Here is a 22,246-nt window from a genome sequence, read left to right on the forward strand (position 1 = left end):
GGATTTTAGTTTCCCCACCAGGGATTGAACCCGTGCCCTCAGCAGTGAAAGCCAGAGTCCTAACAACTGGACCTCCAGGGAATTCCCTGAAATAGTATTTTTAGCTTCTGGGAGCATGCCAATCTTCACCGAGTACGAAATTATATGTCTCCAAACACTTGGGTGATCAGTTGCAGAGAGCATTTGGCAAAAATAGGATCATGATACCTTTAAAGGTGGGGTGAAGCTCACCTGGATATATCTTTTCCCAACTCCCCTCCTGGCAAAGCTAGTCCTTTCTAGCAGGAAGTCCAGTCTCCTCAGTGTGTGGATCTGTTGGGACTACATTACCCAGAATGCTCAGTATCGAGCGGCAGGAACGCTACCCAATGAACGCTTAGAGACAGGAGGCCGCATGATGTCAGGGCGGAACTTCTGGCTTCCTTTTCACAGCGGCCATGTTAGCTACTCTTGGTTTTGTTTGACCAGTGTGAGAGATTTGGGAATTGTGGGTCCATCTCGAGGTGACGGAATTGAGAAGGTCCGAGAGGAGGGGCTGTCTCCGCGGCATAGAGGCGGGTCTGAAGTTCGGCGACGCCGCCCGGTGGCCCCGTGCCAGGCCCAGGAGAGGGTCCGCCGTCCCTGCGTCCCGCCTCTCCCGGCCCCGCTCCGCCCACAGAGTCCGATGGCGGCGGCGGCGCTGAGGAACCTGCCTCAGGTAAACGCTCGTCCTCCGGCCCTCACCGCCCTCACCGCGCCAGACTAAAGCCCCGAGTGCGGGGCGCTTGCTCACGTGCCTGCAGCCCAGGCCGCGGTGTCCGGGATGGTCGTGGGGCGTGGGCAAGGGTGACAGGCGGAGGGACACCTGTTAAAAGGAGAACCGATCGCTGAGGAACAGAGGTTGAATAGCTACCCTGAGTCCCAGTCTTCAGGGTCAGGCAGGGGTATAGGGAGGTCTGAGCCCATCGAACCCCGCCATAGACTCATTCCTCAAGACTTGGCTTTTTCCATGTTTCCCACGGCTGCAGAGGCGCTTTTTGGAAACAACACAGCCAAGTGGAGGGTGCCCCATTCCCTCACTGTCTCTGACCTCCACCCACATGTTCTCTGGATTGTGGTTTCTTGCGACTCGTAAGTGCCGTGCCCCCAGTTTGGGGTCTGGAAGCCCTGGAGAAACCCTAAGGCCAGGGTTATGTGAAGGTGTTTCCGTTTCTGGCAACCATTGTAAACAGGTGTGAAAAGTTATTCTAGAAACTGGTAGCACATGCTTGAGGTAAAACTTAACTGGGAATTTCCAGGAAAGGAAAAGTTCCCTTTCTTTCAGGTGGGAATAAAGATCAGGGGACAGTAATTAGGACTGGAATGACTGCTGAGAAGTTGGTGATTGATGGGAGGTTTCGATCAGAGGAGGGAGGTAGTATTACCAACGTCTTAACTGGCTACATCTGGCTGTTGCATGAAGTATAGACTGTGGGTTAGAGGAAGGAGTAAGGAAGATGGGTATGGAGGCTACTGCCATAATCCAGGTGAGAGTCAGTGGACCAGAGTCATGGTTTAGGAGGTATGATTGGATTCTGGATGTGTGTTTTTAAAAGTGACAACTATATTTTCTGATGTGAACCACGAGGGAGTAAAACAGGACTCAGGGATATTCCTAGGGTTGTTTTTTTTTGTTTGTTTGTTTGTTTTGTCTTTTTAGCAGGTGTGGGAATAGAAGCTCTATCAACAGAGATGAGGAAGTTGGTAGTAGGAGTAATATTCCCCAGAGATATCAGGAGCTTCTGAGATGTTTCCTAGAGCATTAAGTGGAGGCATTAAGTGAGCAGCTAAATACACAGGTCTGGAAGTCTGGGGTGTGGGACAGTGAGGTGGTGACCACCATAGGCATGGGCTGTGGGATCCAGTCTCAAGGATTATGTGTACTTGAAGAGGGAGTATGCTTGATGACCCCAGGGCCCTGGTATTGAGACTTTTTTGACCTTGGCCACACCAGTGGAATAGCCTGGCATGAGTGTGTGGATCCCTCTATGCCAGGTCTACAGCTTAGATACCTACTTGCCAACATACCTCTTGTTGATGGCTGGTTCCAGTGATCAATGGGACCGTTTGAAGACAGTGGCACCAATGGTGCCAGGACCTGGTTTCTCCTCTGAGTTGGAGAGCTTGGGAGGAGGGTGGGCATGGGGCATGGATTGTTGTCCCTGAGAAAGGGGCTGTTTGTGGTTTCATCTGTCTCCATCTTGCCAGGGCAGTGTGACCTTTGAGGATGTGGCCGTGTACTTCTCCTGGGAGGAATGGGATCTCCTTGATGATGCTCAGAGATGCCTGTACCACAACGTGATGCTGGAGAACTTGGCACTTATAACTTCCTTGGGTAAGGCTGTCAAACCTGCCTCTGTGCCTTGAACTAGTCTCTGCCCTTCCTTTTTTCCCCAGGAGCAGTCTGTCCTCACATCAGGACCATGGGCACTGCTTCCTTCCTTAGTTCCCTGGGTTGGTGCTGTGGTTCGTTGGGCTGAGGTTTGTGCACTTCCCTCTCCTTCCTTTAGCATGCCCAACATTATCTTCCCTGTTGACTTAACAGTTCTTTTATTATTATTATTCTTTTTAAAAAATTCTTTATTTTCCATTATGGTTATCATAGGATATCGAATCCCTTGCTTCTTGTATCATCAAGGTGCCATGTATTTGATCAGTGAGGGAGTGGGATTGGGTTGGAGAGCCCACAGAGGTTCACAGTATGTATATGAATCAAGCAAGATGACTCAGAGGGAGCCTGGTCCTGCATAGTAGCACATAGAGGGCATGATGACAATGCTGTATTCAAATCATGCCAGAAACTTACTGTGTTTGACCAGAATTTTGATGCCAGTGGCCACACTTCATTTCTGTCTTCCTTCCCCTTTCTTGACACTTGGCCAATTCATCATCTCTATTGTCACTGCTACTCTTAATTTCCAACCTGAGGTTAACCTCACATCTCTGGACTCCTCTCTCACCCGTTTTTCTCACTACTCCAACTGCAGTGCTTCCTGCATTGGCCCCTATGTATTCTCTTTTTTTTTTAACTTTAAAAAATTTATTTATTTATTTATTTATTTTTGGCTGTGTCAGGTCTTCATTGTGGCGCACGGGCTTCTCTCTAGTTGCGGCAGCACATGGGTTTCTCTCTAGTTGTGACGTGTGGGTTTTCTCTCTCTCATTGAGGCGCGCAAGCTCAGTAGTTGTGGCGTGTGAGCTTCGTTGCTCCGTGGCATGTGGTATCTTAGTTCCCCGACCAGGAATAGAACCTGGGTCCCCTGCATTGAAAGGCAATTCTTTACCACTGGACCACCAGGGAAGTCCCCCTATGTATTGTTTCATGAGGTGTGCACACATTCTTAAACAGTCCTTAAAGACTAGGTGCCCTACTATAGTCGTATTTTCTTGGGTCTTGGCACAACCCTTTTATACAGTGTTCATGTGTCACCAGCAGACAAGTTCCTTTTCAAAGTTCTTTGTAGAAGAAGGAATTGCATACCCTGTCTCTTCTTTTTGTGTCCACCACAAGGTTGTGTCCTTCACCTCATGAGACCTCTCCCATTCTGTGATCTTTATAGCTCAGTAGTGCTAAGCAGCCCCATCCTCAACTGGAACCAACTCCTTGCTCCTGCAAACAATCCCATGGACAGGTTCCTAGGTTTGTTACACACACTTTTGTAGTAGCTGTCCCCTCTGACCAAAGTCAATGTGCACTTCACCAGCATTACTTGCTTTCAGGTTGTTGGCATGGAGCAGAGGATGAAGAGGCACCTCCTGAACAGAGCATTTCTGTAAATAGAATGTCACAGGTCAGTACTCCCAAGGCAGGTGTGTCCACCCAAGAGGCCCATTTTTGTGAGATATGCGGCCCGGACTTGGGAGACATTTTGCACTTGACTGAGCACCAGAGGCAGAAACTGTACGATATTGGGGCATGGGAGCAGCAGTTGTATTTCAGTGCAAAACTTCAGCACCAAAAGCAGAACATTGGCGAGAAATGCTTCAGAAGCAACATGGACAGAGCCTCATTTATGAAAGACTGCAAATTTTTTGTGTCAGGGAAGTCCCTTTCCCATGGGGAGTCCACATACACCAGGGAGAAGTCAAACCGGGGAACTGAGTGTGGAGCTGCCTTTCACAGGGGGAAAACTCATTATAACTCTGGAGAATGTATTGAAGACTTTAGTTGCAAACACATGCTTTTTCAGCACCGAAGAGTCCCCACTAGAGAAAAATGCTACATGTGCAGCGAATGTGGGAAATCTTTTAGCAAAAGCTACAGCCTCAATGACCATTGGAGAGTTCATACTGGGGAAAAGCCTTATGAGTGTGGGGAATGTGGGAAAACCTTTAGGCAAAGCTCTAGCCTCATTCAACACCGGAGAGTTCACACTGGAGCGAGGCCTCATGAGTGTGACGAATGTGGAAAATTATTTAGCAACAAATCCAACCTCATTAAACATCGGAGAATTCATACTGGGGAAAGGCCATATGAGTGTAGTGAATGTGGGAAATCCTTTAGTGAAAGCTCTGCACTCCTTCAACACCGGAGTGTTCACACTGGAGAAAGGCCTTATGAGTGCAGTGAGTGTGGGAAATTCTTTACCTACCACTCCAGTCTTATAAAACACCAGAGAGTTCACTCTGGATCAAGGCCCTATGAGTGCAGTGAATGCGGAAAATCCTTTACTCAAAACTCTAGCCTCATTGAACACCATAGAGTTCATAGTGGAGAAAGGCCTTATAAGTGCAGCGAATGTGGGAAATCTTTTAGCCAAAGCTCTGCACTTCTGCAACATCGGAGAGTTCACACTGGAGAAAGGCCTTATGAGTGCAGCGAATGTGGGAAATTCTTTACTTACAGCTCCAGTCTCTTGAAACACCAGAGAGTTCACACTGGATCAAGGCCTTATGAGTGTAGTGAATGTGGGAAATCCTTTACTCAAAACTCCAGCCTCATTAAACACAGGAGAATTCACACTGGAGAAAAGCCTTATGAGTGCAGCGAATGTGGGAAATCTTTTAGCCATAGCTCCAGCCTCATTAAACACCGAAGAGTTCACACTGGTTAAAGGCCTGATGAGTGCAGTGAATGTGGGAAATCCTTTACCCATAGGTCCAACTTCAGTGACCACTAGAGTGTTCATACTGGAGAAAGGCTTTATGTGCACTTGAATGTGGGAAATTCATCTCCAGACTCCTAAAACACCATAGTGTCACATTGGAGCAAAGCCTTATGAGTATGGCAGATGGGGAAAATCCTTTGGCCAAAGTCTAGCCTCAGTACACTCCAGAGAATTCACAGTGGAGAAAGGCCTTATAACTTATAAATTCAGTGAGTGCGAGAAAGCCTTCCGCTGAAGAACATACCTCATGGGATACCACAGATTTCAAATGGGAGAACTACCTTCAATGTGCAGGTATATACGATTTCTTTGTTCAGTGCAACAACACAGGAGGAGATCCCTTATGAAGATGCCATTTGCCTGTATTGAACCAGATACATCCAAACATCCACTTAAATTCCAGGTATGTGGGAGCTGCATTGCACTTTTTAACCTGTCCAGGGCCCTTGCCAGATTTATGTCACTGCCAGTTCTGTAGCAGAAGTCATTTCACCTCTAACCACCTGGCAGATGCCCATAGTGTGCAACATTCACCCAACCTAGGAAGGAAACCCCAGTGCTCTCCCACTTGCGGGATGATTCATGAGTAGCTTGAACACTTAGTCTTTCCCAGTTTTTTTTCCTCCCTTATGAGTTAAATCATGGACCTTACCCAGTTTTGGCCTAGAGGACTCCGTTGGTGATTTGAAAAGATGGACTACATTTTTCAGTAATATTATTGATCTCATGAGACTCTAGTGATGTGATTTTCCAGCCTCCAAGTCACTAGTCTGGGGAACAGTCTGCCTCCCATTGCTCTTGTTTGTATAATAATAAAGGTCTTATTGTTTAAGACACCATTAATCTTAGGGGTTCTGTTCACTGTATGGGGTGGTTTGTTGTAAACTGGGTTTGTTGCCTTGAGATGAACTGCTCTGGTCAGGATCCCAAACTGTGTGCCTCGGCAGGGACAGTATGATGACAGAATATGCCTCTCCAGTTTTGGCCTAGGTTGCATTGGTGCTCAAAACCTTCAAGGAAAGACTGCAGGGCTTTGTGGTGTTAATTTTTAGATGGCATGCCATGATGTTTTGTAGGTTCAGAGTTCAAACTGAGGAGGGGGCTGTTTCTGGTTGCTGTGACAACCTTTAGTGCTTTTGAGAGCAACATAAACTTATTCTCTTGTTCACAGGCGATATTTCATCGTGCTCAGCACTGTTGAGGGAAATCTGTTCCCCAGGTCCTGCAGCAGAGCTATGTGCCCTGATGTCCTGAATTCTGTAGGGTAACATCAATGATATTAAGATTAAAGGGGCCAGGGAAGTGATAATTGTTACAGAAACACTGGATTAATAGAGAGTGGAGGAGACTACAACATAATGGTTAGAATGTGCCTCTTTTAAAAGGTCACTCACGACGTTTAGTCACTATGGTTGTGAAGGATGAGCAGGTACAGAAATTCTCAGGACGTCCAGAACTGTATATCCTGTGTAGCTGAAGGCCTTATCAAAACGTTTTGTGGGGCTTCCCTGGTGGTGCAGTGGTTGGGAGTCTGCCTGCTGATGCAGGGGACGCAGGTTCATGTCCCGGTCCAGGACGATCCCACATGCTGCGGAGTGGCTGGGCCTGTGAGCCATGGCCGCTGGGCCTGTGCGTCCAGAGCCTGTGCTCCGCAACAGGAGAGGCCACAGCAGTGAGAGGCCCGCGTACCAAAAAAAAAAAAAAAAAAACGTTTTGTGGATTCCTGTGGCTTCTCTGGGCTGTTCATCTAAGGCCATTGCTGTGCAAACAGGAAAACAAGGATAGAGAGAAGAGAGATTCTTAGTCTAGTGATATGGTATTTTTGACCCATCCAGTATCCCTGTTGAATGAAGTGGAAATAGTCTTTGTTTCCACTTCAAAAATTTCTCACTTATTTTTGCTGCCTCTGAGGCAAGTGCTGAACCTGCCCATTGAGTCAGTATGGTTGCCAAAACTGATTTTCTAGAGTAGGAAATCCAGAATTTTAAGTTGAATCATATTTTTAAAGTTTTAATAAGTATAAATTATATGCAGTAAATATCTATATTTAAACTATAAAATTTGATAAATTTTGATATCTATATAAATCCATGAAACCATCAATCATTATAATAAACGTTTCTGTCACCTCCATACTTACCTTTAATAATCCTTTAATAACCTCTTTGTCCTCCAAGAAGCCATTGATTTGCTTTTTGTTATAACAAATTAGTTTGCATTTTCTAGAATTTTATATGATTGAAATCATAAAGTCTTTTCTTTTTTTTCCTTGGGTGCCCTCATGTGGCATATTTATTTTGCAGTTCATGGTGCTTACATGAGTAGTTCATGCTTTTTATGTTATTGAAAAGTGTGTTGTATTGCTATAGCACTATTTATTTATTTATTCATCTGTTTTTGGATGTTCTAATTGTTTCCAGTTTTGGCTATTGCAAATAAAAGTGGTACAGAAATTGGATACAGTTCTTCATATTGACATATTTCCTTTCTCTTGTGTTAACACATCAAAATGCAATACCTGAATCATAGTGTAGGTAATATATAACTTTTAAAATTTATTTTATTTATTTTCTTTGGCTTCATTTGGCCTTCGTTGCTGCGTGGGCTTTCTCTAGTTGCAGCGAGTAGGGGCTACTCTTCCTTGCGGTGAGCGGACTTCTCATTACGGTGGCTTCCCTTTGTTGCAGAGCACAGGCTCTAGGGCACGTGGGCTTCAGTAGCTGCAACACATGGGCTCAGTAGTTGTGGCTCACTGGCTTTAGAGTGCAGGCCCAGTAGTTGTGGCACATGGGCTTAGTTGCTCTGCAGCATGTGGGATCTTCCCGGACCAGAGCTCAAACCTGTGTCCCCTGCATTGGCAGGTGGATTCTTAACAACTGTACCACCAGGGAAAGCCCAATAAAACTTTTTAAGAAACACCAAATTGTCCTCTAAAATGATTGTTTCCTTTTGTATGCCTATTAGCAGTGTATGAGAGTTCCAGTTCTCCCATATTCTTGCTAAAGTGGATATGGTTAGCTTTTAAAATTTTGACTTTTTTAGTAAATATATAGCATTATGTCACTGTGGTTTTAGTTGCATTTCCCTGATATTTCATGATGTTGAGCATAGCTTGTGTACAGGAAATATGGAAGAAGAGTGAGCATGTTAAACATTTTGAAAGACTCAATAAACCAAATTTAGATTGTGGCAAATTCTAATGAACAAATGGCTTAGCAGCTTCATCAAGTGAATAATATGAATTAAAAAATGGTAAGTGGTACATAGAGGTTAAAAAACATGCAAGACACACCTAATTATTGCCAAAAATAAATTTTGTATCCAGATTGCAATCAATTTGCATCAAATAATACAGTTGACAAAATTCAGCACTTACAACAGTTTATCATACTTTTAAGTATTTTGATTTTTTGCAACAAAGTTATTGGAGTTATATAAGGGCCTTTACATTTTAGAAACACATCCTGAAGGGGTTATATGTGAATTGACATGATGTCTGTGATTATAAATAAACCACTAAGTGCATTGGGATATAGAGAATAAGAACAACCATGAAATAATAATGACAGAATCATTACTTCTTACTAGTCTTTTCCATTTTGGGATATATTTGAAAATAGCCATTACAAAGGATAGAGTATATGCAGGTAGGGTAATTTCATATGGTGAGAAGGATAAATTTAAAAGGCCAGGAGGAAACTTTTAGTTTTGATACTCTAAGTGGATATTTTAAATATGAGCAGTTTAAGTCAATCATGTCTGAACTAAACTGTTTAAAAAACAAATCTTCAAAACTTGTCACTCCCTAATCTTTTTGTTTTCATTTTCATAGATACTTTTGTATGTGTGTCTGTGTGGCCATATTCCATTTTATTTGATCTGATATAGAAAATCCTACATAGGTTTTTGTTTTGTTTTGTTTTGTTTTGTTTTGTGGTACGTGGGCCTCTAACTGTTGTGGCCTCTCCCGTTGTGGAGCACAGGCTCCAGACGAGCAGGCTCAGTGGCCATGGCTCATGGGCCCAGCCACTCCGCGGCATGTGGGATCTTTCTGGACTGGGGCACAACCCCGTGTCCCCTGCATCAGCAGGCAGACTCTCAACCACTGCACCACCAGGGAAGCCCCTACATAGGTTTTTAGGGTATTTGTAACTTTAAAATAGAAAGAAACAATTAGCATTATCCATAGAAATTTAGAACAGGAAAAAACCTTGGATGTCATGAGACCCATTTTTCTTCTTTCGCAGATAAGTAAATTAGGGCCCAGGAAGTGGAAGTGAGTGACTTGCACAGCTAGTTAGTAGCAGGATTGGAAGTAAACCCAGGTTTAGTAACACTTTGGTCCAATGTTTTGTTTTGTTTCATATTTACATTTTTAATTATTTTACTTAAAGACTTTATTTTTTAAGAGCAGTTTTAAGCTCATAACAAAATTAAGAGGAAGGTGCCCTGCCCCTACACATTCATCACCTCCTTCATTATCACCATCCCCTACCAGAGTGGTACTTTTGTTATAATCTTATAATCGATGAACCTACATTGATACATTTTTGTCACCCAGAGTCTATATAGTTCATATTAGGATTTACTGCTGGTGGTGTATGTTCTGAGTTTGAACAAATTTATAATGATATGTTGTATCACTATAGTGTCACACAGAGTAGATTCATTGCCCTAAAATTCCTCTATTCTGTGTATTGATCCCTGCTTTTTCCCCACATTACCTGGGAACCACTGATCTTTTTTTACTATCTCCATAGTTTTGCCTTTTCCAGAATGCCATGTAGTTGGAATCATACGGTATATAGCTTTTTCAGATTGGCTGTTTTCACTTAATAACATGCACTTAAGGTTCCTCCATGTCTTCTTATGGCCTGATAGTACATTTCATTTTTAAAACTGAATGATATTCCATTGTCTGGATATGCCACCATTTATACATTCACCTACTGAAGGAGACATCTTGGTTGTTTCCAAGTTTTGGCAATATGAATAAAGCTACTATAAACAATTATGTACAGGTTTTTGTGTGAACATAAGTTTTTGACTCCTTTGGGTACATACCAAGGAGCACAATTGCTGATAAGAGTATGTTTGTTTTCTAGGAAACTGCCAATGTCTCTTCCAAAGTGTCTGCACTATTCTCACCAGCAATGAATGAGAGTTTCTGTTGTTACACATCCTCACCAGCATTTGGTGTTTTCAGTGTTCTAGATTTTGGATTCTAATAGTTGTGTAGTGGCAGTTCATTGTTGAGGATTTTTGCATCAATGTTCATGAGCAATATTGGTCTGAAATTTTCTTGTAATGTCTTTTGTTTTGGTATTAGGGTAATGCTAGTCTCTGAAAATGAGTTAGGAATTATTCCCTCTGCTTCTAGCCTCTGAAACAGGTAGTAGAGAATTGGTATAATTTCTTCCTTAAATGTTCACTAGAATACACCAGTGAATCCATTTCAGTATGGTGTACTCTGTTTGGGGAGGTTGTTAATTACTGATTCAATTTCTTCTGTTGCTTTATTTTTATCTTTTTCTTTTTCTGTTATTCCTGTTACTCATAATTTATAGCTTTTGTAGTTGTCTAACAGTTCTTGAGTATTCTGTTTTGTTTTTCAATCCTCACCCCTCCCCGTTTTGGGGGTTTCTATTGAGATATCCTCAGGTCAGATTCTTTTCTTAGCTGCGTCCAGTCTACGAATTAAGCTCATCAAAAGCATTCCTCATTTTTGCTACAGAATTTTTGCTCACTAGCATTTCTCTTTGGTTCTGTTTTAGAATTTCCATCTCAGTTTACATTGCATGTCTGTTCTTGCATGCTGTCTACTTTATCCAATAGAGCACTAAGCATATTAATCATAATTGTTTTGAATTCCTGGTCTCATAAGTCCACATCTCTGACTTGTCTGAGTTTGGTTCTGATACTTGCTCTGTCTCTTCAAACTTTCTTTTTCTTTTTTCTCTTCAAACTTTTAAAAACATTTTTCTTATGCCTTAAAGTTTTTTCTTGATAACTAAGTATGATGTGCTCAGTAAAAGGAACTGCTGTAAATAGGTCTTTTAAGTGATTTTAAGGTGTGGGGAGAGGGGAAGTGTTCTATAGTCCTATGATTAGGACTCAATATTTCTTTTTCTTTTTGCATTATAACTTCCTCTTTAACCTATTAGGTCTTTAGAAATGTTTTCTTAAAAATTTCCAAACTTTGGATGTTTTGTTTGTGGTTTTAAGTTTTCTGTAAAAAAAATATTTTAACTTGACACATAATGTAGGTCCCAGTGTTTTAGTGAGGTTCTCCTACTGGACTGTGAACTTCACATGTGCCTTTTCAGTCTCTCCTCTAACTTAGGTGGAAACAGGATGGCTAGAGTGGGCTCGAGTTGGGTATTTTCCTTCCCCCCAGGCATTTAGGCTCTGATAAAACCTAAGGCTCTGCTTTAAAATTTTCTCCTGGAGCAGACTTTGCATAAAGAACAGAATGCTTTGGCATATTTGAAAATGGTTCCTTTTCCTTTCTCCCTGCTGGAAGGATGACAGGATTTTTCTCGGATATTCACTGCGAGAAACAGGTAGAACTCTAGGAGATAAAACTCAACAGAAGTGTGGGTTTTCTTCCCCATGACTGGGCTCCCCTGGAGTTCTTCTCTCTCAGATTTGTCCCCACTGAGAGGAATTTGTCAATTACAGTTCAGGTTTCCCTGTCCTGGCATTGGTTACCACCGTGATTTCAGCTTGTGGGTTTCTGCTTCAGTAACTTGTGATTCTCTGTGTTACCCTTTCAATCTCTCCAATTTGGGGACAGTGGTTTGCCCTGTGACCACACTTCATTTAGGAATCTAAGAAGAGTTGTTTATTTTTTCAGTCTGTTTAGGCTTTTGCTTGTTAAGATGGAGTGGCAAATGCCAGATTTTTATATCCTTGACCGGAAACCAGAGGTACCTTCCTGCCCTTTTTATTTCCTCCTTCTGAATGGATTAAATTTCTGATACACTGGCACTGCTATGATCTGAATGTTTGTGTTCCCTTCCAATTCATACGTTGAAATCCTAAGCCACATAGGTGATGGTATTGGGAGGCTGGGCTTTTTGGAGGTGCTTAAATCATGAGAGTGGACCCCTCATGAATGGATTAGTGGCTCATAATAGAGGCCCCAGAGAGATCCCTAACCCCTTACACCTTGTGAGGACAGAGCAAAAAATCAGCAACATTGAAGAGGACCCTCACCTGACCATGCTAAGCACCTTGATCTCTGACTTCCAGTCTCCAGTACTGTGAGAAATAATTATCTATTGTTTATAAAACATCCAGGCAGTGATATTTTGTTATAACAGCCAGAACAAACTAAGACACATTCTATCTTTTGTTACAGCTATTTTCAAATATATACAGAAATGGGAAAAACTATATCATGACACCAAATGAAGGCTTCCTCAATCTTCCACCATTATTTATCATTTAATGGCCATTCTTGTTTTGTCCATCTTCACATACATTAGTGGATTATTTAATTTATGATCTCAGACATTACATCATTTAATGCATAACTTCTTGAGAATGCATTTTTTTAATGTGAGGGCTATTTCATAACCCCAATAGCTACCACACAAAAAATATTTTAAAATATGATAAATATGTTATCACTGCTCAATTATCTCAAAAGTTTTGTGTTTCCTAAGTCAGATTAATCACAGTTAGGATCCAAAATGTATTATGGCTTTCAGAAGCTGTCTCATAAGTCTCTTCACCTATAAGTTCCATCTGCCTTTTTTATTCTTATTATTTGTTGATGTTGCTGAGTTATTTGTTATTTTCTAGGTGTGGTTTGTTGAATCTCTGATACTGTTTAATGATCACCCTTTTCTCGTATTTCCTGTACACAAGATATTGATGAGATGAGTGATTGAAATTTCATCCCAGCAGTTAGATTGTGATGGTGACTGTTGGGGAAATAAAAACAAAATCTCCCAACCCACAGATCCTGTCCAAAAAGGTGGTAGAGACAGAAAACACGTTCATTGTTTGCAGTGTGTGTTTTCTAACCTCACCAAACAATCAATTCTGACATTATCTCCCTGGAGGTAGCATGAGATCCCACAGGTGAAGGACTCAGTCCCACAAGTCTTCCTCCACTTCAGATATCTTTCAAAAGTCCAGGTTGTTACCTCTGCTTCTGAGCGACTGGCTATAAATCAGAAGTTCCCATGACCCCCTCCTGGAGTTTGATTATTTTGCTAGAGCAGCTCACAGAACTCAGGGAAACATGTACTTAAATTTAATAGGCAGATGAAGAATTATATAGGACGAGTTCTGGAAGGGTCTGGAGCACAAGAATGTCTGTCCTCATGGAACTGAAGTCTGTCACCCTCCCAGTACGTTTAGAGACTTGGAAGCTCCTTAAATCTTTTTCAAGAGTTTGTATAGAGCTTTAAACTCCAGCTCTCTCCTCACACCCCCTTCCTGGAGGTCAGTGGGTGGGGCTATTTAGGACCCCCAACCTAAATCACCTCTTGAAGCATAAATTCAGTTGTGCTCAAAAGGGACCACTTGGATTTCCCTTGTGGTCCAGTAGTTAAGAATCCGCCTTCTGGGCTTCTCTGGTGGTGCAGTGGTTACAAATCCGCCTGCCAATGCAGGGGACACAGGTTCAAGCACTGGTCCAGGAAGATCCCACATGTCGCGGAGCAACTAAGCCTGTGCACCACAACTACTGAGTCTGCGTGCCTAGAGCCCTTGCTCTGCAGCAAGAGAAGCCACTGCAATGAGAAGCCCATGCACAGCAATGAAGAGTAGCCCCCACTCGCCGCATCTAGAGAAAGCCTGCATGCAGCAAAAAAGACCCAATGCAGCCAAAAATAAATAAATTAAAAAAAAAAAGAATCTGCCTTCCAATGCAGGGGACACGGGTTCAATTCCTGGTCAGGGAACTAAGATTCCCACATGCTGTGGGGCAACTAAGCCCACATGCCACAACTACTTGAGCATGCAAGCCACACCTAGAGAGCCCACGTGCTGCAACTACAACAACAGAAGGGGCCTGTTATGAGTGACAAAAGATATTCCTGTCACTCAGGAAATTCCAAGGGTTTTAGAAGCTCTGCCAGGATCTGGGGACAAAGGCCAATTAAATTTCTCATTATACCACATTATTGGGTTAGTATTAAAGCAGGATGTGATGTGCATCCAAAGCCATCTGCTAGGAAATTGCAAAGACAGAAAAATAACCAAAAAAGCCTCACTCCCTTATATAGACAAGCACATAGAACCCATTATTTACATGTTTTCAAGATAAATATAACTAGTCTTCAAGTAACAGGACTTGACAGCATTGTGAAAGATGAAATAAAATGGAGTCGCTTATGTCAAGGGGTTTTTAAATGGAGCTGAGAGGCCATTAAAGAAGTGGGTCTTACGCACGTCCACACCAGGTGAACTGGAATGGGCCAAACCACAAGTGTTTCAAGAACTCTGCAAAAGTACCTTGCTCCAGTAACATTTTTGCTTAGTGACACCTTTAGCAACCAAACATGCTTAGCCAAGACTAGCTTTCTGCCACCAGCAGCAATCAAAATACTTTGAATTATGTAGACATTCCGCTTTTTGTCTTTAAAAACCCGACTTTCACTCCCTAGTAGGACACTATTTGGGTTGCTACCCGAATCTGTGTATCCTGAGTTGCAATTCTTTGACCCAAATAAACATTTCTGCTTGATTTTGCCTCAATATTTTCTGGTTGACAGCATCATTTGTCACAGATAGTTTATCCTAACTATACCTGGTAATTGGGGTGACCATCTGTGTTAGCAAATTGGCTTTATCTAGAGGAAAGACAAACTACTTTGGGAAGTTTTTTCAAATTGGAACAAGGAACCCACCGAGGTTAGGCTCTTACTCTCCCTCGGGTACCGGGAGATAGGTGAGCTAGCTCCCTTGCTGTTTGCATTTCAAGAAGCTGGGTCTAAAGATGTTTCCATTTTAAAGAAATGGCTCCTAGGTTCTTAAGAAAGACTATTCTGGGTCATGAATCTGAAAAACAAAAAAGCCCAACTGACAAAAGTCCTATCTAGTATTCAAGTGGATGCATTTTAAAGAGATAAGGAAGTGCTTAGAAGTTCTCTAAGCTAAATGCTCTGACAGAAGACAAGGGAGAATCTCCCCATTTTCAACAGGAAGAATTAAGCCTCATATTTAATTTGTATTTCACACATGGGGAAACAGTGTAATTGACATTACAGTGTAATAGTTGTGGATTGAAACACAGTGTAATAGATATGGATCTGCCTAACAAAATACCCTTCGCTAAAAATTCAGGGAGGCAGTCAGAGTCCAGCTGGCATTTGGAATCCTATTCATACGAAGTATAGAGAGAGGGCCATTGGTTAATCAGATTTTTATCTCTTTTTTGTCTTGAAAATTAAAAGTATTACAGTGCCCACTTAGGGAACTATGGCTTTATAAGCTTAAAACTTCCTCATTAGGGAATCCGCCTAAACCCTGTCCCTCTTTGTCCTGTTTGTAGCCCTCTCTTCCATTCTTTTGCTTCCCTCTACAGTATTCTTAGTTGGCTGAAATACCTCAGTGTCCCTTGAGTTTGCAACTTCCTTGTGAAGGAGACACATTCCTGGATAATGGATGTTCAGCCTGGTTGTGTTCAAATTTCTGACATTGTCAGACTTCTCAGATTCCAGATGGGAAAAGAAAAGTCTGTTAAATCATTCATTTTTCTCCTGTGCATACACAGTTCCACGGATTAGTCACTCCATCTTTTGATTGAGCCAAGAGTTGCAAAACATGGTTTGAAAAAAGTCTGCTAGACCTGAATGAAATAGATTTGGAGATTAACAAAACTCATTTAAAAAGGAAACAATGGGACTTCCCTCGTGGCACAGTGGTTAAGAATCTGCCTGCCAATGCAGGAGACATGGGTTCGAGCCCTGGTCCGGGAAGATACCACATGCCATGGAGCAACTAAGCCCATGTGACACAACTACTGAGCCTGCGCTCTAGAGCCCGTGAACCACAACTACTGAGCCCACCACAACTACTGAAGTCTGTGCGCCTAAAGCCCGTGCTCTGCAACAAGAGAAGCCACCACAATGAGAAGCCCGCGCACCACAAGGAAGAGTAGCCCCTGCTCACTGCAACTAGAAGAACCCTGTGCACAACGAAGACCCAACGCAGCCAAAAAAATGATAAATAAATGTAAAAAAAAAAACTTGTGAAAAGTACTTATTGATAATATCTTGAAAAAAAATTGTCCTAACATAAGATGAAAGAAAGATAACCATTAATTTTCTAATGCTTTACAGAGGTTTGGCTCTTTCTTTTTATTTATTTATTTATCCTTTATTGAAGTACAGTTAGTTTACAGTGTTGTGTGGTTCTGCTCTTTATATTGCTACATAAAATCTTGGTGAAAGGTGTTTTTGAAGGAAAAATTGTTGAACTGTGATTTTGAATAATGGCCTTGACTTTTAGATTACTAGATAAGAAGAAGAAGGAGAGCCTCAGAGATTTGCTTTCAAGAGGCTTTAGACATTTGATTTGTGTATGTAGATGTTTACAAATTATATGTTTTTAAAATTTGTATAATGTCCTTATCAATTTGGCTTTTTGAACAAATTAAAGATTGAATAATTTTATTTGTGAAATGGAATTACATCTTCTTGCTGATTTTATCACCATGTAAAAAAATGTCATCACAGTACTGTAGTTTAATAAGACCTAGGATTTAATTTCTAATGATTTCGAATTTATAAGTTGCGTACATTGGATTTATGGGTCAGCTAAGTTATTATTTCCACAAATTATTATTTCTTTTTGCTTGTTTGTTTTTTGGTCGTGCCGCACAGCATACGGGACCTTAGTTCCCCAACCAAGGATTGAGCCCGTGCCCCCTGCACTGGAAGTGCAAAGTCCTAACCACTGTACCACCAGGGAAGTCCCTCTACAAATAATTCTGTCTCCTTAGTTCAGAGTCTGGACATGAAGTATCCTTTATTGTGTCTCAGCCCCTTCTGTCTTTCCTGAGTGTTCACACAGCTTCCCAGCACCAAACCTTCACAGGCACTTTTCTCTCTCACTGGAATATTCTTCCCAAAACTCAACATATAGTAAATTATTGCAGAATATTTTTTCATACACAGAAATACATTCTCAAGGTATCTTTTCTTGAGCCTTCAGACTAGGTCAAGTCCAGTAGTTGTATTTTGTCATAATCACCTAAACTTGATCTCCCAGCATTTACAGTAATTTAAGTTGTGTAATAATTTGTATAGATGCTTAAAGACTGTGTCCTGGCTGAACTATCTTTTTTTTTTTTAAACCAAAGCTAAGATACCACCAAGTGTAAAACAGACCATTATTTTATAGACATTTCAGAAAGAAAAGTGCTGTGATAAGGTGCCTTAATGATAGTTTTATATGATACAGAAGTCAGTCATGGAGTCCTTTGTTACTTTCAAATTGCTTACATTCTGAAGGATTTGGCAACTTCTGCTGTGATTTGCCACACTCAGTTGAAGCACTAAGACTAGGATGAAGCCTATGAACTCGATATCACAACTGCTCAGCCACAAGTATAAGATGCTATTCAGTATATGATACCTCCCAATTTTAGAGCTGTTAGAAGGAAGAAAAATGTGTGTCCTAAGATCATTGAAATATATCACAATCCCTGTGAGGGCTGGAGCTACTGGTCTAATTTAGGTAATTGAATTACCTAATAGTACTTGGCCCATAGTAGAGGCTTAGCCTTACCTAATGGATGAATGGACATATGAATATTTTGTAAAGAACAGAAACGATCTGGTCTTGTGACAAATTTAGAGAAAATTACCTTTTGCCCCAGCAGAGGAAATAGAGCCTGGAGACAGAGTTGTTGTTATTGATGAGCACAAAGGGAAAACATTGGGGAAACATGTCTCCACAAATGTAACAGTATTTATCAGACATAACCTTGGATTATCAAATAACACCATGCAAAGAACCAGGATGCAGGAAAGCAAGTAGAAAGTGACAAAGGTGCACATCAGGATCAGGATGGTTTGGGTGGCTCTGGTCTCGGGAGAATCTGGGGGAGTGCTGGGTGCTGTGAATATATCATACTTGCCTCTTGTGCCTGTAGAAGATGCTCACTGTGGAGCCGTTAGACCAGGCCGTAAGGCCCAGACACACAACAGTGAACACGTTATATTTTTATATCGTGACGAGAGAACAGTTATCCCTGAGAAGGGGGTGAACCAAAATATGTCACCCCAATTTGGCACATTGATTTTTTTCTTTTTTAATATATTTTTGGCCATGCAGCATGGCATGTGGAATCTTAATTCCCTGACCAGAGATTGAACCCGCACCCCCTGCAGTGGAAGTGAGGAGTCTTAACCACTGGACCGCCAGGGAAGTCCTTACATTGATTATTTTGAGTTCAAGGCACTTAAGAAACAGCAGGCGCAAGGACACTCTGACTCTTTTTCTTCCTTAAAGCAGGACATAGAACTCCCACGTGGATGTTATCTTCCCTAGAGAAGAAGGAAAGAAGACATTCTTATCAACCCAGAGTTGGCACCAGAAGAATCCACAAACAATAGTTTACTCCATTAGTTTCCCTCCATATATTTCCCTTCCCACAGTTTGCCCCCTGTGGAAGCCTAAAACTGCTTTCCTCTCTCTTGTCATTTCTCTATGACTTTATTGTTCTTTGTTGAAGTTGCTATAAAAGCTGGAGTTCTGAGCCTCCATTTTGAGTTACTTCTAGTTTAGGTTTCTCCCACAGGGTGTCCACTGCACTCATTCATAAATTGCTTGTTTTTCTCTTATTTTTTATAAATTTATTTAGTTAGTTAGTTAGTTATGGCTGTGTTGGGTCTTCGTTGCTGTGCGAGGGCTTTCTCTAGTTGCGGTGAGTGGGGACTACTCCTCATTGCAGTTTGCAGGCTTTTCATTGTTGTGGCTTCTCTTGTTATGTAGCACAAGCTCTGGGCATGCAGGCTTCAGTAGTTGTGGCACGTGGGCTCAGTAGTTGTGGCTTGCGGGCTCTACAGCTCAGTTTCCGTAGGTGTGGCGTACGGGCTTAGTTGCTCCACGGCATGTGGGAATCTTCCCGGGCCAGGGCTCGAACCCGTGTCCCCTGTATTGCCAGGTGGATTCTTAACCACTGTGCCACCAGGGAAGCCCCTGTTTTTCTCTTCTTGATCCGTCTTTTTGTTACAGCCAAAAACTCAGAAGGTTCTAGAGGGAACATCATTTTCCTCTCTTACACATACTAAATATGGACATAAACTCCAAAATTCTTCTCCCATCCGCCCCAATCTTAACCTCATTTGGGTCACACACAGTCTGCAAACATGGACACCAACAAAAGATTTGGCAACAGGCTCAGTTACTCTGCAAGTTTCCAAGCACTGATTGACCCAAGAAATTACACATAATTTGTAGTGTAAATACTTTGAAAGGTGGACAGTGTATGCTTTTAGATGCTAAAATTAACCCCTACCTTTTCTTTTTGAATTACAGCACGTATAACTACTGTCTTTTACAATTTTTATTCACCTCAAGAGGAAGAAAATATTTCTATTTGCTGACCCCTGGTTTTCCACACTGCCAATGACTCTGATAGACCCAGGAACTCCCTTAGTCTGAGTCAGGGAGAGGGTGTTCTGTTTTGAATTGTGGTTAAAAATATGTATCACATAAAATTTATCATTTTGTTATTTATAAGTGGCATTAAGTACATTCACATCCTCCTTGTGTAAACTCATATTAGTTTAGTCTTTAAAACAACCCTGGGTGGTGGTGGGGGAATTCCCTGGTGGTCCAGTGGTTATGACTTGGTGCTTTCACTGCAGAGGGCCTAGGTTCAATCAGTGGTTGGGGAACTAAGATCCCACAAGCTGCGCGGCCCAAAAACAAAACAGAAAGTAAAATTAAAAAACCCTGGGATCACAATTTAGAGTCACAATTTGCCCAAAGAGAGCACCCGTCTTGATTCAGGGGTGCCATTTGTGGGGTTCAATCATGTTTATCCATCTTCCTTCTTCTTTCTAGTGGTGACGAGGTGGTGTGTGACAGCCAAAAGTGGCTAGATGATAACACTGTAAATTCAAAGTCCTACACACCAAATCTGACGTACACATCCAGAAATCTTAGGTTCATGTGCTGGAGACCCCGGCATCTATAACTAATCTTCTCCATGCTTTTCTAAGCTTCACTTTCCCTTTTTACGCCTGGTATCTTCCCTGATCGTTCACGGAGAAATTAGATCTCAAACAGCAAGAGTGATCTTCCCACCACATAAGAAAGGAATATGCATGGGCCTGCACCCATCTTATACTTCAGCCTCCCCAGCCCCATCGTTTCAGAAAAATGTCCCTCTTTCTGTCAAAAGCCAAACATGAGGTAAAAGACATAAATGTAGGAGGAACTAGTCTTGTTTTGAGCTACAGACACTTAAAAATATATATATATATGCACACCCCCGCCGCCGCCAAAAACAGCAGAAACTTGCATGTGGACATTAACGGTGGCTTTTTTCATAGCTACCAGGACTGGGAGGCAACCGAGATGTCACTCAGGAGTTGAACGGACACAGATGGGTACATTCATGCAAAGGAATTATTTGGTGCTAAAAAGAAGTGAGCGAGCTATGGAACTGTGAGGCGAGAGAAGGGGAACCTTAAATGCATATTACTCACTGAAAGAAGGCAATCTGAAGAGGTTACATACCTTATGGTTCCAACTATGTATGACATTACAGAAAAGGCAAAAGTTTGGAGAGGGTAGAGAGATCAGTGTGTTGCGAGGCGTTGTAGGGGATCGGCGGTTGGGGGTGGGGGTGAATGGGGGAGCACAGGATTCTTAAGATGGAAGCTATTCTCTATGATACTATAATGGTGAGACAGATTGCTCAAAACCCACAAAATGTACATCAAGAGTGAACCCTAATGCATGTAGAGTCAACACACTGATGTGGAATGTTGATAGGATAGTAGAGAAGGGGAAGGCTCTGAGGTCACTCTCTCTTATTTGTGGGGGTGGTGGGAATCAGCGATGGCAGAGGAGGGGCCATATTGGAATAAACTGTACTCCAGTTTTGCTCTGAACCCAAACTGCTCTTTAAAAAAACAAACAAAAAACAATAAAGAGTTGAACTTTTCTGAATACTTGCCTGTTTAAAATATAACCTTTCAATATCTTCACCTGACATCTGCTCTTTATTTCACTGTATACAGTTTTCCACCAGATGGCTCCAAATACTGCTCTCTTTTGCCATGGACACCAGTGACTTCTCTGGTGAACATCTAATGCTCACTTTCCATTTACCACCTTACTGGACATTCTAACAGCTGTAGGGAAGGGAAAATTCTCCTCTTCCCTCTTTTTAGGGTCTATGACTGGGCCTAAGGTTGAAACTGACAAAAGACAGATTAATAGAAGAAGAGCACACACATTTTATTAAATGTTTACGTGTACATGGGAGATTTCATGAGAGATCGAAGACCCAAAGATGTGACAAGAACAGGAAGCTTTTATATCTTTTAGACAAAGGATCAATTTGTGAAGAATTGACAAGACAAAGGGGTCTGGGCTGTGGGTACTTTACAGTGAAGAAGTGAACTAGGAAGGTAGGCATGAGATTAGTCAGGTTTTGTTGGTACAAACTGCTCAGTCCCCAATTCTCCCACTCACATTTCCTGTCTCTGGTGATTAAGAATGTCTTCCTCCTGGTACAGGGAGGGTACCTTTCACATGGGAGTTTGATCTCCTGCTCTCAGGAAGAAAAAGTAGTGTCAGAGCATCCTTCCTGCATCTGCTGTGTCATAAGTGCCTGGAATTCAAAATAATTGATGTGTCAAACAGTGGGTGATATTTTGGGGTGACATGTCCTGGTTTCCTTCAAAGCAGTTCAGGTAAGTGGCTCACTTATCTTGGTTTCTTGGAATGCTGTTATCTCTGGCTCCTGACAACCAGAGGTTTCTCATTTCACTACTACCTTCCTTGATGCTCCTCCACAGCACTGTTTACCAGCATAGGCTCCTCTGCATGGGTGTTAACTTGAAGCATATCTGTTGCTCCACGCTGCGCCCTACAGTCTATTACCGATATGATTAAAAGAATAAATAACCTCTGAG

At 42.0% G+C, this 22,246-nt stretch overlaps 1 protein-coding gene across 1 annotated transcript; it reads left to right on the forward strand.

Annotated features, from left to right (window-relative positions):
* The first annotated feature begins 233 nt into the window (after positions 1 to 233).
* Positions 234 to 6,716, forward strand: LOC309977143 (uncharacterized protein). The gene is made up of 3 exons (XM_082863078.1): positions 234 to 697; positions 2,227 to 2,353; positions 3,739 to 6,716. Exons 1-3 carry the CDS (start codon positions 395 to 397, stop codon positions 5,070 to 5,072), a joined length of 1,764 nt encoding a protein of 587 aa, XP_082719204.1. The 5' UTR covers positions 234 to 394; the 3' UTR covers positions 5,073 to 6,716.
* The last annotated feature ends 15,530 nt before the right edge of the window (positions 6,717 to 22,246 follow it).

The sequence above is a fragment of the Leucopleurus acutus genome (genome assembly GCF_964270905.1).
Source record: "Leucopleurus acutus genome assembly, chromosome: 20".
NCBI classification, from domain to species: domain Eukaryota; kingdom Metazoa; phylum Chordata; class Mammalia; order Artiodactyla; family Delphinidae; genus Leucopleurus; species Leucopleurus acutus.

What these genes read in the sequence shown, in the direction of transcription:
- LOC309977143 (XM_082863078.1), top strand. Translation starts at nt 395, where the DNA reads ATGATGTCAGGGCGGAACTTCTGGCTTCCTTTTCACAGCGGCCATGTT. An exon ending in CGCTGAGGAACCTGCCTCAG is followed by an intron (nt 698 to 2,226) that starts GTAAACGCTCGT and finishes CCATCTTGCCAG; the next exon opens with GGCAGTGTGACCTTTGAGGA. An exon ending in GGCACTTATAACTTCCTTGG is followed by an intron (nt 2,354 to 3,738) that starts GTAAGGCTGTCA and finishes ACTTGCTTTCAG; the next exon opens with GTTGTTGGCATGGAGCAGAG.